Consider the following 15,000-nt stretch of genomic DNA (forward strand, 5'->3'; position numbering starts at 1 on the left):
TGAGAGAAAGAATAGGAAAGGGACTCCGAAAGAAAATGGGAGAAGAGAAACATGAAAAGGAGGGGGTGTACGCATATGGGAGAATGAGTGGTGAAATGATAGTGGTGGTGATGTTGATCGTGGTGATGATCGTGATAATGACGGTGATGATTCTCCACGTATTGATTCTCTCTCTCTCTCTCTCTCTCTCTCTCTCTCTCTCTCTCTCTCTCTCTCTCTCTCTCTGTCTTCCCACACCTCCTCTATCCTCAACCTCCATTACTGCTCCTTCCTCTCCCTCCCTCTCTCGCGCTCTCACCTTTCCGGATCTTAAGTGTCGTCGCTCCCAAACCTTCCAAACAACACGAGTCTCTTTTTCTCTTCTCACGTCCCGATCCAAGTTTTGCAATTAAGAAGAGAAGAATACTGCGCTGGAACCTTATCTTAAATATCAGACGCAATACTGAGAAGGAGCGACAAATGTGTGAACTTATGCGTCTGTCTATGTGTGTATGTGTCTGCTTCAGCAACACACACACACACACACACACACACGGTCAGAAGGCAGCAGGGGAAGTGTGTTGCTTTGAATTATTACATTCCACCCTCATGCTTCAAACACGGCCCAGGTCTTGTCCATTTCATCAAGAGGCGGCGAGACTCGTGAGGCATTCATTCTCGCCCGTCCAGAAGCGAGTGTGTGTGTATTATGAGATGCTTGGCAGGTCACCTCACCTCAGTAACCTTCGTGTAACCTTACCCCCACACATACATATTTAGTGATAATTCCCAAAATCCAAAGGAAGTTGTGTATTCATATCTTGTGTTGTAATATTCTGTTTTAGTTCTGGTAAGAGAGAGAGAGAGAGAGAGAGAGAGAGAGAGAGAGAGAGAGAGAGAGAGAGAGAGAGAGAGAGAGAGAGAGAGAGAGAGAGAGAGAGAGAGAGAGAGAGAGAGAGAGAGAGAGAGAGAGAGAGAGAGAGAGAGAGAGAGAGAGAGAGAGAGAGAGAGAGAGAGAGAGAGAGAGAGAGAGAGAGAGAGAGAGAGAGAGAGAGAGAGAGAGAGAGAGAGAGAGAGAGAGAGAGAGAGAGATGGTTTGAAATAGACTAGCATATGAATAGAATACAGCTCGTAATGAGATTGTTAGTGCCGAGTGAATAGGGAGCTTCAAAAGGGTGAGGCAGATAGATATATGGATAGGGATAATAGATGGAAAGAGGGAAGGTACAGTGCGTTATATACAGTTCCTGCCTTATGTAGGCTTGGTGGCTTCTTGCAGCTTCCTTTATTTATGTTCATTATGTTCTTATAAGTATTTGTCCTTGCCTTTAATCCCTTCAATACTGTGACACATTTTTACCTTGAGATTTGTGTATGATTAGACCATTTCATTGACATTAGCAAGGGTCTATGGAGGTCAGAAAATTAATGGCCACAGTTTTCACTATTTCAATCTCCAACATGAATTTCTGAAACTGTATGAAAATGAATATGGAAACGCGTCATGGTAGTTAAAAGGGTTAATATGAGAATGTCTAATCGATAGGCGAGCAGGTAAGGGACAAAAGGTAAAGGAAGTAAACATTGTCTTTTCGCAGTTGAAGGCAAAAACAGCAGTCAGAATCGAAACAGTAACCATATTATGCCTAACGAGACCTTTCTTCTTTCTCTCACCCCTATTCTATCCACCTCTCTCATGCAAGAATTAACCAGTGCTCTCAATCATTCATCCCTTCCTCTGGTACACTCTGGAACTCCCTATCTGCTTCTATATTTCCATCTACCTGTGATTTGAACTTATTTAAAAGGGAGCTTTCAAGGAATTTATTACATTATTTTAGCTAACCTCTTCGGGAACTAGCATCTGAGTTGGCCTTTTTGTTTAATCGTTTTTGTTTTCCTCGGCCAGTTTTACCCTCGTACATAAATAAAAAAAAAGTGACGGTCAGGTAAAGGCTACGGTGAAGGGGATCGACTGTCTTACCACTGTTAGACTCGAATGATACCAGGATCTACCGGGGGAATAATTAAAGCTAAAACCCTTGCAATGTAGATGTCTTGTTCTCAGACGTCTGTACAAGAAACGGATGAGTAAATGTTAAAACACGAAGGAAAATAAATAATCCTCTTTTTTTTTACGGTGTATAAAACAAGACTTAGAAGAAAATGAAGTCCAGAATCTAGTATATTGAAGTGTTATGCCTGACCCTTATGTGTCTGTTTAAGTAAAGGTTTCAAGCTTACTAAAGACAAACACTCTCTCCTTACCAACCATAAGAAAGTTTTGCCTAAGGGCGAAAGTGTAAATCAAAATCTTCGTTATCAGCGTGTTGTCTGTCATATGTGATCTTGGTTGGTGCCACGTAGCTGAGATAATCAGAGGAAGAGCTCGTTTTTTTTCCGTCTCAAAAGTAAAAGAAAGCTGCTAAAAGGAAAAGAAAAATAAAGGAGGAAATTTGTTGGTAGTATACTATGCTACAAATTTACATGATCTTTTTTTTTTTTTTTTCTTTCATCTTTCTACAACATTAGAGGAAATTAAGATGAAAAGTGAAATCCTATCCTCTGGGATGAAGCCCTTCTGATGAAAAGTAAAAGAAAAACGAAAAGAAATGAGAGAGAAAAAAAATACTTGGAATGTAGAAGAATATAATGTTAATCTCCTTACACGTATTTTTCTTACTTGTTCTCCTTATACATTCATAAACGAACATAAAGATCAACATTCTTACTATATAGTGTGATAAATGTTAAGATCCCTGGTTACTTAAATACTTAGTCAAATTTTTTCATAGTTTCGCAAAAATGACAGTAAGTGACGATGTGTGTGAATGCTTGCAAGTAAGTGTGTAGATAAGTGAGAGGGAACGACTAGGACAGAGAATAACGATAAGCGGAAATGCGAATGAGAGGGACTATGAGAAGGAATGACATGGCGAGGGAGTGATGATGTAAAGGAATGAAGATGAAAAGGACGAGACGAGAGGGAAATGACGATGATAGAAAACAATGATAGGTGAGAATAACGATGATAAAAGATAGAAAGAGTGACTGAGACTGACGATATATAATGATAATGCAAGGAAATGACAAAAAAAAAATAAAGGGAATGACAAATACAGGGAATGAAGACGATAGAGAAAAGCAATCAGTGAAAATAACGATGAGAATGAGAAAATGACGATAAAAATGACTACCGACAATATGAGGAAATGACTAACAAAGACTGACGATGAAAAAAACAAAATGAAAATGAAATAGTGATGAGAAAGGATGAAAGGGAAGGAATGTCTCCAGGGAACCCGTGACTTGATTAAATAATGACACCTCCTAGCAATTAAGCTTCATCCCACGCTGGTCATAATAACACGCTCCTAATTATACTGTACAACCGTCTGACTTAACATCACTCGTCATAATTGTTATAGAGGTAAGCTTTCCCCAGTGAAGCTCCATCTGTGCTCTTTTCTGCCACAGGGAGATGAAACCTCGCTCATAGATGCTACCACAACAAAGAGGTCATATATATCACTGTACTGGGAGGAGGGAAGCGGACAGGTTGCCAAGGGCGTGACCTGATACTGAAGCCTGTAACGATGCAATTTAAAAGTATAACATGAATAGCTTCTTCACATTCTTCCTAGAAAGTGTTCACAGATTGTTGCTCCTCTTCCAACCACAGAATCATTTATTTTCCACTTTTCCTTGGTAGTGGTCAAAAGCAACTCTTTTTTTTTTTTCCACAGAGTCACCTCTTCTTCGTGATGGAGTACCTAACGGGTGGCGACCTCATGTTCCACATCCAGCACTGCGGCCGCTTTGATGAGTTCAGGGCGTGTTTCTACGGCGCCGAGATTACCTCTGGACTCAAGTTCTTGCATGGCAAAGGCATCATCTACAGGTGAGCCTGAGAGAGAGGCGGGAATGCGAAGGACGTGCTCAGCGTTTGTAGACTGAGAGAGGAGTTATGTTGAATATGTATGTGGTGGATGGGTTGAATGTTCATTGCAATCCTTCAAGCCTGTGAAAGCGAGGAGAGGAGTGAAAAATCCTGGAGGAGGAGTTAACGCTTGTCTGATTCTACTAAACATAATTGTAATGTAAAAAATGAGAAGGAGTCCGTTTTTGGTACGTACTCCTCCTGTTCCTCCTTCCGCTGTTGCTTCTAAAAGGCGTCGTCATCAAGATTTGCAGAAAGTGAATCAAGGCAACACACCAAAGCGGCAAACGAAGTCACAGAGTTCCTGTAACCGTGACGACGCACCCTCTCATTAGCACAACTTTTTATTATATTAACTGTGTTGTCTGACATCACGCCTGGATGCCACTGTTCCCTGCTGCCTACTGCAGGGCCCGCTCGTCCCCCACGCTCCTAACCTGTACCCTGCCGCCGCGCACCGCAGGGTACTTATTCCTTATATAGTGCACACCTTGTTTCTATGTTTCAGTCTGTCATTCAGTCTATATATTTCATATCTATGTGTCTCTCTCTCCACAGAAATAGAAAGACATACAAACAAAGAGATACGGGTAGACATACATAAAGATAGATAGACAAAGAGTTAGATTGACAGAAAGTTAAAAAGACACACAAACTGATAAATTATTCAAGTATATGAAAGAATTACTGGTGGTTGTCTCTACATCAAATCATGACTACGCTGTATTCTTGTTACATGTCTGCGAAATGTTGTCACTAATTTTGTTGTAGTCCCGCAGCAATCAATCTTAAGCTGTAGTTTTAACATGAATGAGTGCCTTCATAACGCAGGTTGACCAACTTGCATAACGACTTTTAGCTGAGGTTACTAGGTTCAAATTAAAGATTAAATATATTTTTTAATTACACACATTTTTCTAGTTGCCTTTTGTTATGAGATATGCTGCACAGTTTTTTTTACTTCTTTGAATTTGATTTTCTTCACCTTTATGACTATTAAGTTACAAGTATTTCGGTTTGTTCATCTGTATTTCTGCCTTGGTAAAGTCTCTCTCTCTCTCTCTCTCTCTCTCTCTCTCTCTCTCTCTCTCTCTCTCTCTCTCTCTCTCTCTCTCTCTCTCTCATACCTGCCTACTTACATACTCACACCCACCCCGCACACCCATCAATATATATACCAATTCATTTACATCTCTCCCTCTCCCTCTCTCTCCCTCCTCTCCACCACTTACAGAGACCTCAAGCTGGACAACATTCTGCTGGACTACCAAGGGCACATCAGAATCGCGGACTTCGGCATGTGCAAGCTACAAGTTTATCTCGACAGGTACGCCGACACTTTCTGCGGCACCCCGGACTACATGGCGCCGGAGGTAAGTAGTGCCAGGGAATCAAGTACAAATAAAAAGGAAAATAAACAAGTGGCATAGAAATAATGAAGTGAATGAATAGATGGAAATAATAATAACACTTACTACTACTACACTTACTACTACTAAGACTACTATAACTATTACTACTATTACTACTACTACTACTACTACTACTACTACTATTACTACTACTAAAATCATAAACGAAAAGAATAAATGGAATAAAAATAGTCTGAATTAATGAAAAGAATGAAAATGAAACAAATAACTAAATAAGAAATAATAAGTATGCAAAAATAGAAGAAAAATCTGAATTTACAAAAAGTAAACAAAAGAAAAAAGAAATGTGATGAAAATGAACAAAATATCAACTCTGTCTGTCTGCCTGTCTGTGTGTGTGTGTGTGTGTGTGTGTGTGTGTGTGTGTGTGTGTGTGTGTGTGTGTGTGTGTGTGTGTGTGTGTGTGTGTGTATCTGTCTGTCTGTCTGTTTCTCTGTCTCTCTCTCTCTCTCTCTCTCTCTCTCTCTCTCTCTCTCTCTCTGTGTGTGTGTGTGTGTGTGTGTGTGTGTGTGTGTCTGTCTGTCTCTCTCTCTCTCTCTCTCTCTCTCTCTCTCTCTCTCTCTCTCTCTCTCTCTCTCTCTCTCTCTCTCTCTCTCTGTGTGTGTGTGTGTGTGTGTGTGTGTGTGTGTGTGTGTGTGTGTGTGTGTGTGTGTGTGTGTGTGTGTGTGTGTGTATTCAGTATTCAGTTTAACATTTCTCGTACAGTTTAGTCCATCATCAAACTTCATTTCTTTACCTACTTCAATTTTTCTTAACTTCTACATTATTATTTCAATTTTTTTTTCTTGATCGCATTTATTTCGTCGACAAACTGTCCTAAACTCACTCGACCTCTTCGTTTCCTTTATGTAAAATTGGCGTTTCCACTTCATATTGGTATTTCACAATTTTTCACTTCTTATTTCCTGTATTCACTCTATTTCCTCTCATACTTTCACTTCCCTCAACTTTCCGTATTTCTTTATCCCAAAACAATTAAACTTTCTTGTTCTTTTGTTCAAGTTTTTTTTTTCCTCTCTTCCTCCTTATGCTCTCCATTTTCTATATTTACACCCGAGTTTCCTTCCCTTTGCCTGGGTTACCTGTATTACCATCACATTTATACTAGTTGCACTTCACGTACCAGCTAATCTTTCTTCTCAATTCGTTTCGTCTGGTATTTCTTCCTTATCGTAGTTTTGTCGCCGTCTTCCTTTCCCTTCATTAGTTATTTTATGCTTTTTTTTTGTCTTAAGAGGTTCTTTTAATCTACTCGTTTCTCTTGATTACTTCGTTGCTAGCCAGTTTGTTCTGTGCTTGCTCTCTCTCTCTCTCTCTCTCTCTCTCTCTCTCTCTCTCTCTCTCTCTTACTGTTTTAATATCATTGTTAATAATAATGGTAATAATAATAATAACAACATTAATAATAATAATAATAATAATAATAATAATAATAATAATAATAATAATAATAATAATAATGATAAATAAATAAACAATTAATAATAATAAGAAATGTGTATTGAATCAATTTAATTTATCGCTAGAAAAAAATAAATAAGAAAAGAAATGAAGATAAGAACATATATAGATAAAAAAATAAATAGATAAGAACTGATAAAGAGAAAATGACAGTGAGTAAAATGAAAAGTATGACAATCACACACACACACACACACACACACACACACACACACACACACACACACACATACAATAACAGAAATACAAATAACAACACTAGACATTAGAAAAAAGAACAGCAGCACTAACAACTGTTTTTTTTTTCATCTTTAAACCTCATTCCTACCACCCACTCACGCACTCGCCCACTCCTACTTACTGCTGTTCCTCCCAAGTCCCTTAATTGCATCGCCCTGGTACCCGCCACCACCACCACCACCACCACCACCACCACCACCATCATATACCTTCACAATGCTGACCCAATGTACTCAGGGCCTGCTATTAAAACTACACGAACATAGTTTTTTTTTTGCATGCATGTTTGTTTTTATTTTTCATCAACAAGTATTCAATTAATGATTTCAGTATCACAGCATCGGTTTCATTATGTCATGGATGTGGAGCTAGCAAGAATTTAGGATAATTTCATAATTGTACTTTTTGTTATCAATTTAAAATTCGTACTTTTTGTTACCAAGGTGGTTAATTTTACTATGAAGGTTTGATATATGATTTGATGAAGTTACACAATTTGTTCTAGTTTCTATTTGTACACTCTGCTCGTAATTCTGAATAAGTTAAGATGCAGCTATTGTTGCATTATAATGTGTTACGCGACAGGTCATCATATCATTTTGTATCAGATTTCAATCTAAAGATGGATGTGTTGTTATCTGTATCTATAACTCCAGATATCGTGTGATCTGTCTCCTGTTAACGTTAGTGTCCTGCATCTTAAGTGTTTTAATAGTTTTTCTTTCTATTTCTGTAGTTTTTGTTGTTCTACGCAAAAGATCTTCAAACATATAAAAAACTTTTTGGATTTTTCTTTCATTTTTGTTGTACCAAGCTAGAACTTTTCTTACACTCACAGAAAAAAAAATCTTTGCATTCGGGTCTGTCTGTCACTTTTATGGTCTGGCATCTTTAATGGACTCTTTTGTTGTCCAAGGCAAGAGATAGTTTTATGCAACACTTCTAGGAACTACCATTTTTAGTGAGTCTGTTGTTTCTTTCGTATATTTCTCCAATTTTTCTTTCCTTCTTATAAAAATACTTTTAACATCCGACATTTGTAGTAGCTTTTTCTCTATTTTCTATTATGCTATATTCATTTTTTCGGATTGTACTACGTAGTATCTCTTCTTACATAAAAAAAAAAAAAACTAAAAACTAAACGTGGCCCGTGTTCTGCTGCAGGTGATCAAGGGGCAACACTACAACCAATGTGTGGACTGGTGGAGCTTCGGCGTGCTGCTGTACGAGATGCTGACAGGCAAGTCTCCGTTCAAGGGCTGCGACGAGGACCACCTCTTCTGGCTCATCTGTAACGACGAGCCCTTCTTCCCTAAGTTCCTCTCCAAGGAAGCCACGTCCATACTGAAGCAGGTGTGTGTGTGTGTGTGTGTGTGTGTGTGTGTGTGTGTAATTCACTGTTTGATCTGCTGCAGTCTCTGACGAGACAGCCAGACGTTACCCTACAGAACGAGCTCAGAGCTCATTATTTCCGATCTTCGGATAAGTCTGAGACCAGGCACCACCACACACCGGGACAACAAGGTCACAACTCCTCGATTTACATTCCGTACCTACTCACTGCTAGGTGAACAGGGGCTACACGTGAAAGGAGACACACCCAAATATCTCCACCCGGCCGGGGAATCGAACCCCGGTCCTCTGGCTTGTGAAGCCAACGCTCTAACCACTGAGCTACCGGGCCGTGTGTGTGTGTGTGTGTGTGTGTGTGTGTGTGTGTGTGTGTGTGTGTGTGTGTGTGTGTGTGTGTGTGTGTGTGTGTGTGTGTGTGTGTGTGTGTTTCCTATTTGATAAAGTCATGTTGGTGCTATTCTACCTTTTATCACTGTATTATCGTACCCTTCTTTGACAATGTAAATGTTTCTGGCACACACGCACAACTTGCAGTCATACATTGCACTGATTTATTGCACTCTCGGAGCAACTGAATTTTCTGGTATCTTTCTTTAACTTTTAAACTTTAACTATTATATGACTTGTCTCTCTTGTGCGACGGTGTGTAGTTAAGTTTATTTTCAATTTCTTATTTTGTATTTTTATTTTCATCTTTCCATCTGAGCACTCTCAAACAAAGCTTTACTAATTCTAGACAAATTTTATCATCCATTGAACCGATTTAAGTAGCAAGAACTAACCCTATGGAAACTCAGACTCGTGTTCAGAACACCCCTACAAACAGCAGTCCTGCTGCCGATATTCACCGTTTCTATGCCCAATTGAAGCATCCAAGAAACCAACTTTACCAACAAATATCACTTAAGGAACCCCATCCCACGTCCAACATCCCTACTTATCCCTACTGGCCCTAATTTGACATAACGCACCCAAACCCTCAACCCATAACAGTCTTAAGTACAGTCCCATCTCCCTAACCCCGCGGAACCCAAAACACAGCAGCCGTTCTTCACACTTCCTTGGAACTAACAACCCCACCTCCCACCTCACACACCAGTCCTCCCATCATTACCGTTGGCCGCCTGAACGTGTTTCCTCCACCAGGCTCTTTCTCCTACTTCGCGCCCAGCCCTTCCCTTACACTCTCTCATTGGATATCGCCAACTTCGAGCTTAGCCGACCAGTTTTCTGTCTTATGAATATCGTAAAGCACCTGCCGGGGAGGAATATTGGCCGGTATATCAAGGGTACAATGCGCAGTAGAATAAACGTGAAAAATGGTGGTGAAATGGTGAAATTACCGCTTTGGGGAGAGAGAGAGAGAGAGAGAGAGAGAGAGAGAGAGAGAGATAGAGATTAGGGGGAGAGTAAAACAGGTAAAGAATATTCTCTCTCTCTCTCTCTCTCTCTCTCTCTCTCTCTCTCTCTCTCTCTCTCTCTCTCTCTCTCTCTCTCTCCGAAACCCTTGAATTCTTCAGGAAGAAAGGAAAACCACAAAACAGGAAGACACATTATATGCAACAACTCAGCAAAATTGTTTAGTCTTTTAACTATCCTTGGTTGGCTGCACACGACACATCCATTGGCTTCATGTCTACCAAAAGAATCGCGAATTCAATAATGTTTAATCCAATACTCTCTCTCTCTCTCTCTCTCTCTCTCTCTCTCTCTCTCTCTCTCTCTCTCTCTCTCTCTCTCTCTCTCTCTCTCTCTCTCTCTCTCTCTCTCAACCTTCCAGTCTACATTTCCCTCATCAGTACAATCTTCAGCACTTTCGAAAATAGTTTCAAAGCATCTTAAAAACTTAACTTTCTGTATTGAGTCTTGTGTTTGTTTCTCCTCTTTCTATTACTTTAAGGGAACGACACTCTTATTTTTATAAAGAACATATATATATAAGGAAAGAAAAGAAATAAGAAATAGAAAATAAAAGTAATAAATGAAAAATAAATAGACCAAGATAATAGATAGATGTATAAACAAACAGACTATCAAACAGGACATTATTCGCTGTACAGTGAGAGGCAGTCAGTCACAAGTCGATTGGCCCTCTGTCCTCATCTTCACTTTGCTTAGCTTTGTTTTTACTCTTAACATCGAAAGTTATGATCTAACTACTCTGCACTTCTTCCTTCCTCTCCTCCTCCTGCTCCACACACTGCCTTGTTGGTCGGCATCCCTCCTCCTCCGTCCGATCGCTAATTGCTCAACTCTCTCTTTCTTGTCTTCCTACTCTTAGTCCCGTGTCAGGGTTTCTTTGATGGTGCTTCTTGCCGTCCCTTACCTCCCTTCTACCTTGGTAAAAATCCGCAAAAACACTCTTGATTCTCCCCCTCCCGGCAGCTTCTTGACAAGGACTCCACTCGGCGGCTCGGCATCCCCTTCAGCCCCTACGGCGAGATCACGGTGCACCCATTCTTCAAGTACATCGACTGGAACAAGATTGAGAGGAAGGAGGTGGAGACGCCCTACAAACCAAGACTGGTGAGCACTTTTTAAAGGAGTAGACGTCAACTGTTTTAAACTCAAATAAAAACTTCGTCTTCATTTTGAAACGTCACTTGCTTCTAGGTTAGATAGTTTAAGGCATTAAAGTTAACAAGTTAAGGACCAATGTCTCTGCTGCTGTTTGGTTTTCCTTTGCGTTCACAAATTCTAAGAAAGAAGGAAGTTATGGAATATTTCGTTAGAGACTTCAAATATTTCAAACTTAAACACGAACTCACGTTTTTATTTTTCAATATCTCTTAATCTCCCGTCAAATAATTTAGTTAGCTGTATCAAACAGTCAAGTAAGGATCAGCATCTCTGCTACTGATTTTCATTTCTGTTCATCAATATTGGGAAAGATGGAGAGTGATGGAATAATACATTAATTTGAATTCCTGATGCGTGGAACTTTGCACATTTACCATCTAATATTAATTATCTTTAGATTAGAATTACTATATCACACACTCACGCTGGCCACTGGCTCTGATGTTTGCTTTGTGATCGTTTGCCTAAAGAGAAGAGTGAAAAATATTTTCAATAGGGGCTCTGGCCAAGTGAATAATTGAACGAAAGATTTATTGCGAGTCCCTTAATACGACAGTTCAAAATAAAAACCGAAGTCACATAACCAAAGCTACATTCACTCTCTTCAACGTGCTTCAGTGGTTCTTGTTTCTGTCCGCAGCGCCACATCCTGGACGTGCAGTACTTCGACCCTCTGTTCACCAAGCGGCAGGCTGGCATCACGCCCATCGACGAAAGCATCTTGGCCACCATGGACCAAAAACCCTTCAAGGACTTCTCCTACACAAACCCTAATATCACGGACTGAGCCCCGAGCCAGCACGCGAGCGGCGGCCGGCGCGGGACTCGATGCGCAAAAATCTTCTCAAACTGGAGCAGATCTGACCGAGATAATCGAGGCGGAGTGACCGTTTCAGCCAGTCCTCGGAGGTGCAACATGTCACCTGGGAAGACGAGTAATTGATTAAAACTAGTGACTCCCGCCGCACAGTCACAGCACCTGCAGGCACAAGCGCCTCCCTCTTCCTGGTCCACGCCCACGGCGGTGCTGCTGCTGCCTACACACATCCTGCCTCCCGCCCACCCACCGCTCCGAGCTGCTCTATTCTTCGGAGAAATAGAACGGAAGGGGATGGGTCCGCTCCGCTGCCATTCCCGGACGTACAGGATCATCTTTTACGTCACGAGGCAAACTGGCAAAACAAGGCTGCACACCCTCCCGAAGAAGGAAAATCTGGTTGCTTTTTGCCGGCGATCTCATCCTTACCGGCAGCATGAGGCAGAGTGTTCCTGTGATGTAAGAAAAGAATCAATCTCTTGGACTCATCGGATCGAAGGAAGAGACTCATCTAGCTCAGATTCAGACTTCATGTGCAGCTGATGGCGCTATGTAGCACACTCAAAGTAATAAAACTAAGTGAAGCTCTTCCTCGTGTGGCTGCGGGGAGGCACTCACTGTATCAGCTGTCGTGCATGTGTCGCCCTGTCAGGTGATGGAGCTGTCACTCTCAGTCGCCCACACGCACAGACACAAGCGGGCTGGCAGGTGCTGAGGGGCTAGGAGGACTCTGATCTGAGAGCCGTGTGATGCTGATGTGAGTCTGCGGCGGTGCAGGTTGCGGTGCACTGACGGTTTTCTCTTTCTGTCTGTCCTGCGCTTTTTCCTTTCTAAAGCATCACTGATTCTTTTTTTCTCACCCTCGCTGCGAAAAAGTGAGGATGTCTGGGAATTCTGGCGGGTTTTTCGACGGGACTTAGTGCGCGGAGCGAGAGCCAGGATTGAGAAGTTAAATGGAATAGCGGGGTGTCGGTGGAGAGTCGTTTTGCCTCCGTTTTTACGATGCACCACTCGAAATTTGTCTGTGGTCATATTCCATTTCTCGGTCGGGATTCAGAAGTGTTTGTGGGGAGCCTCTGATGGTCGCTGTGGGACGTGCAGAGGAAGGCACGATGGCGAATCTTTATTTTTCAGCTTCATTGTCCATAGGTGAATCTGAGGGAGATATAGATATTTTTGCATAACAAGACGAGCTCCTCTCCTTATCTTATCAGTTGGTTTCGCGCTGTAGTGAGAGGAGAGGAAGGCGGCGATGGTGAGGGATCGTCCTGGGGCAGCATACTGGCTCGAGGGGTGATTACATAAAGACACCACGGGGACACCACAGAGACGCCAAGGGGCACCATGACAGATGTACCCATCCATCCAATCGTAATGAAATCACTGTTTTCGTTCTCAAACAAACAATGGTGCGCCACGTGTAGGCGCTCGTGTCATACAGGTACTACAGGTCAGGCGATACACTGGGAAAGGGATGAAGACAGCCTTTCTTTGGGAGTCTTGTCATTTGTAAGAACGCAGCCAGATACGCAGATCTCTTTCCTCCTTCCTGCCATCTCCCTTTATCATTCATCCCTCTCCCTGTGCCATCTCCCCCTCTTCCCATGCCATCCCTCCCTCTCCGTCGCCTTCCGTACCCTCCGCCAGTCTCATTCGTTCTTATCTTGATCCCGACCAAGTGAGCAGCGGGCTGCGGAGATCGTAAACATTGTCTTGGTAAGTTTTGCTCTACCTTAATACGTATCTTGTTTCGATAGACTATGAAGACAATCTGTGGTGGTGATATTTTTTGCATAATTCTATTAGATTTTTTTTTTCTCCTCTGTGAAAGGCCCGGGACCACGTCTTGACTTCTGTGTCGTCAGGCTTGGGTCCGCTGTAGAGATATAGATTATGTAATACTGAATAGCAATACATTTTCTTGATAACTTGTGTATTTCCATCCCTCCCAAAAATACTAAAGACGCAACTGGTTGACTGATACTTTTTAATATTTTTCTTCTTATGTAGGAGAGGTACCGGACTGGGGCAATAAAAAATCCAATGGCAAAAAAAGATCCACTGAGGTGCCAGTGCCTGAAGAGTTAAAAGCGTTACGTAAAAATAAAAGATAAGTGTCTTGAAACCTCTTTCTTGAAGAATTTCAAATCATAGAAAAGTGAAAATGAAGCAGAAGGCAGGGAATTTCAGAGTTCAACAGAGAAAGGGATGTATGATTGAGAATACATTTTTAGGAACAGGCTGAATGTAAGAAAACTTCCAGCAGAAACAAAATATGGAAATTGATAGACAGAGTTGAAAGAACTTGACTTGGCAAGGTGCCAACACGGAGGTACATTTTTTGAGAACAATAAGAGGGACTCCATCAAGTTTAGACCAGCTAGGGCACGGGAAACATCATTGTGAATGATTTTAATAGGTAGCATAGTCAGATGGTGAAGTAGAGGAGGAACAAACCCTGGATCATTCTAAGGTAGAGATCTTAACAAAGATTTGAGTAAAGAGTTCAGCTTTAGAATGAGATGAGATGGCAGTGATGCCATCAGGTTTGAAATAAAAGAGGGAAAGATGAAAAATCAATCGGATATGTTTTTATGTTTTGTCTAGGGTCCTGAGGTCACGAGGTGAGTTAGATCTTCAAAAATTTTGACATTTTCTGTTAATGTATTAGTATATGGGTAGCTGGAGAACAGACTTGGCATGATTTCGGGTAAAAATATATATCGCATGAGATTCAGGCTGTGGAAGGCTTAATTATCTTTTGCAGGCAACCGTTCTATCAGGTATAGCACGAGAATAGGCTACGTAAATCTTCCAAGGTTTGGAAGATTTAGATATAGGGAAGGAGGGAGGAATGTACACCTCCATGTCAGACACTATCACGTCTATTATCCACTCAACACAAAGAAACAAGGAAACAGTAGTAATTTAAAGGAAAATCAGCATAATACCTCCTCAGATCCTCCCAACTAGTAGAGGTAAAAAATCAGAGCCACCTCCGGTTTGGGACATCTTGATGAAAGATTATAGCGATAGGACAAGATGAGGTCAACTGAAAGTACAAGGTAACAACCTAAGCAGAAGAATTAGGTCAAGGATAGGAAGACGGGCAGAAATACGAGTAGGGTGTTACATCAGTTGCTCTAGGTCATGGAGGACAGTAAAGTTCAAGGTTAGTTCACCAGAATAGTCAGTGG

At 41.3% G+C, this 15,000-nt stretch overlaps 1 protein-coding gene across 1 annotated transcript in view; it reads left to right on the forward strand.

Annotated features, from left to right (window-relative positions):
- LOC123519097 (proteoglycan 4-like) overlaps positions 1-13,731 on the forward strand; it is a 59,454-nt gene extending 45,723 nt beyond the window's left edge. Inside the window, 5 exon segments of the mRNA XM_045280306.1 lie at positions 3,726-3,880; positions 5,154-5,292; positions 8,218-8,406; positions 10,792-10,932; positions 11,627-13,731. Coding sequence (XP_045136241.1) covers positions 3,726-3,880; positions 5,154-5,292; positions 8,218-8,406; positions 10,792-10,932; positions 11,627-11,773 — 771 coding nt within the window. The 3' untranslated portion in view covers positions 11,774-13,731.
- Positions 13,732-15,000: the final 1,269 nt, after the last annotated feature.

Source organism: Portunus trituberculatus, chromosome 44 (assembly GCF_017591435.1).
Source record: "Portunus trituberculatus isolate SZX2019 chromosome 44, ASM1759143v1, whole genome shotgun sequence".
In the NCBI taxonomy this organism is placed as follows: domain Eukaryota; kingdom Metazoa; phylum Arthropoda; class Malacostraca; order Decapoda; family Portunidae; genus Portunus; species Portunus trituberculatus.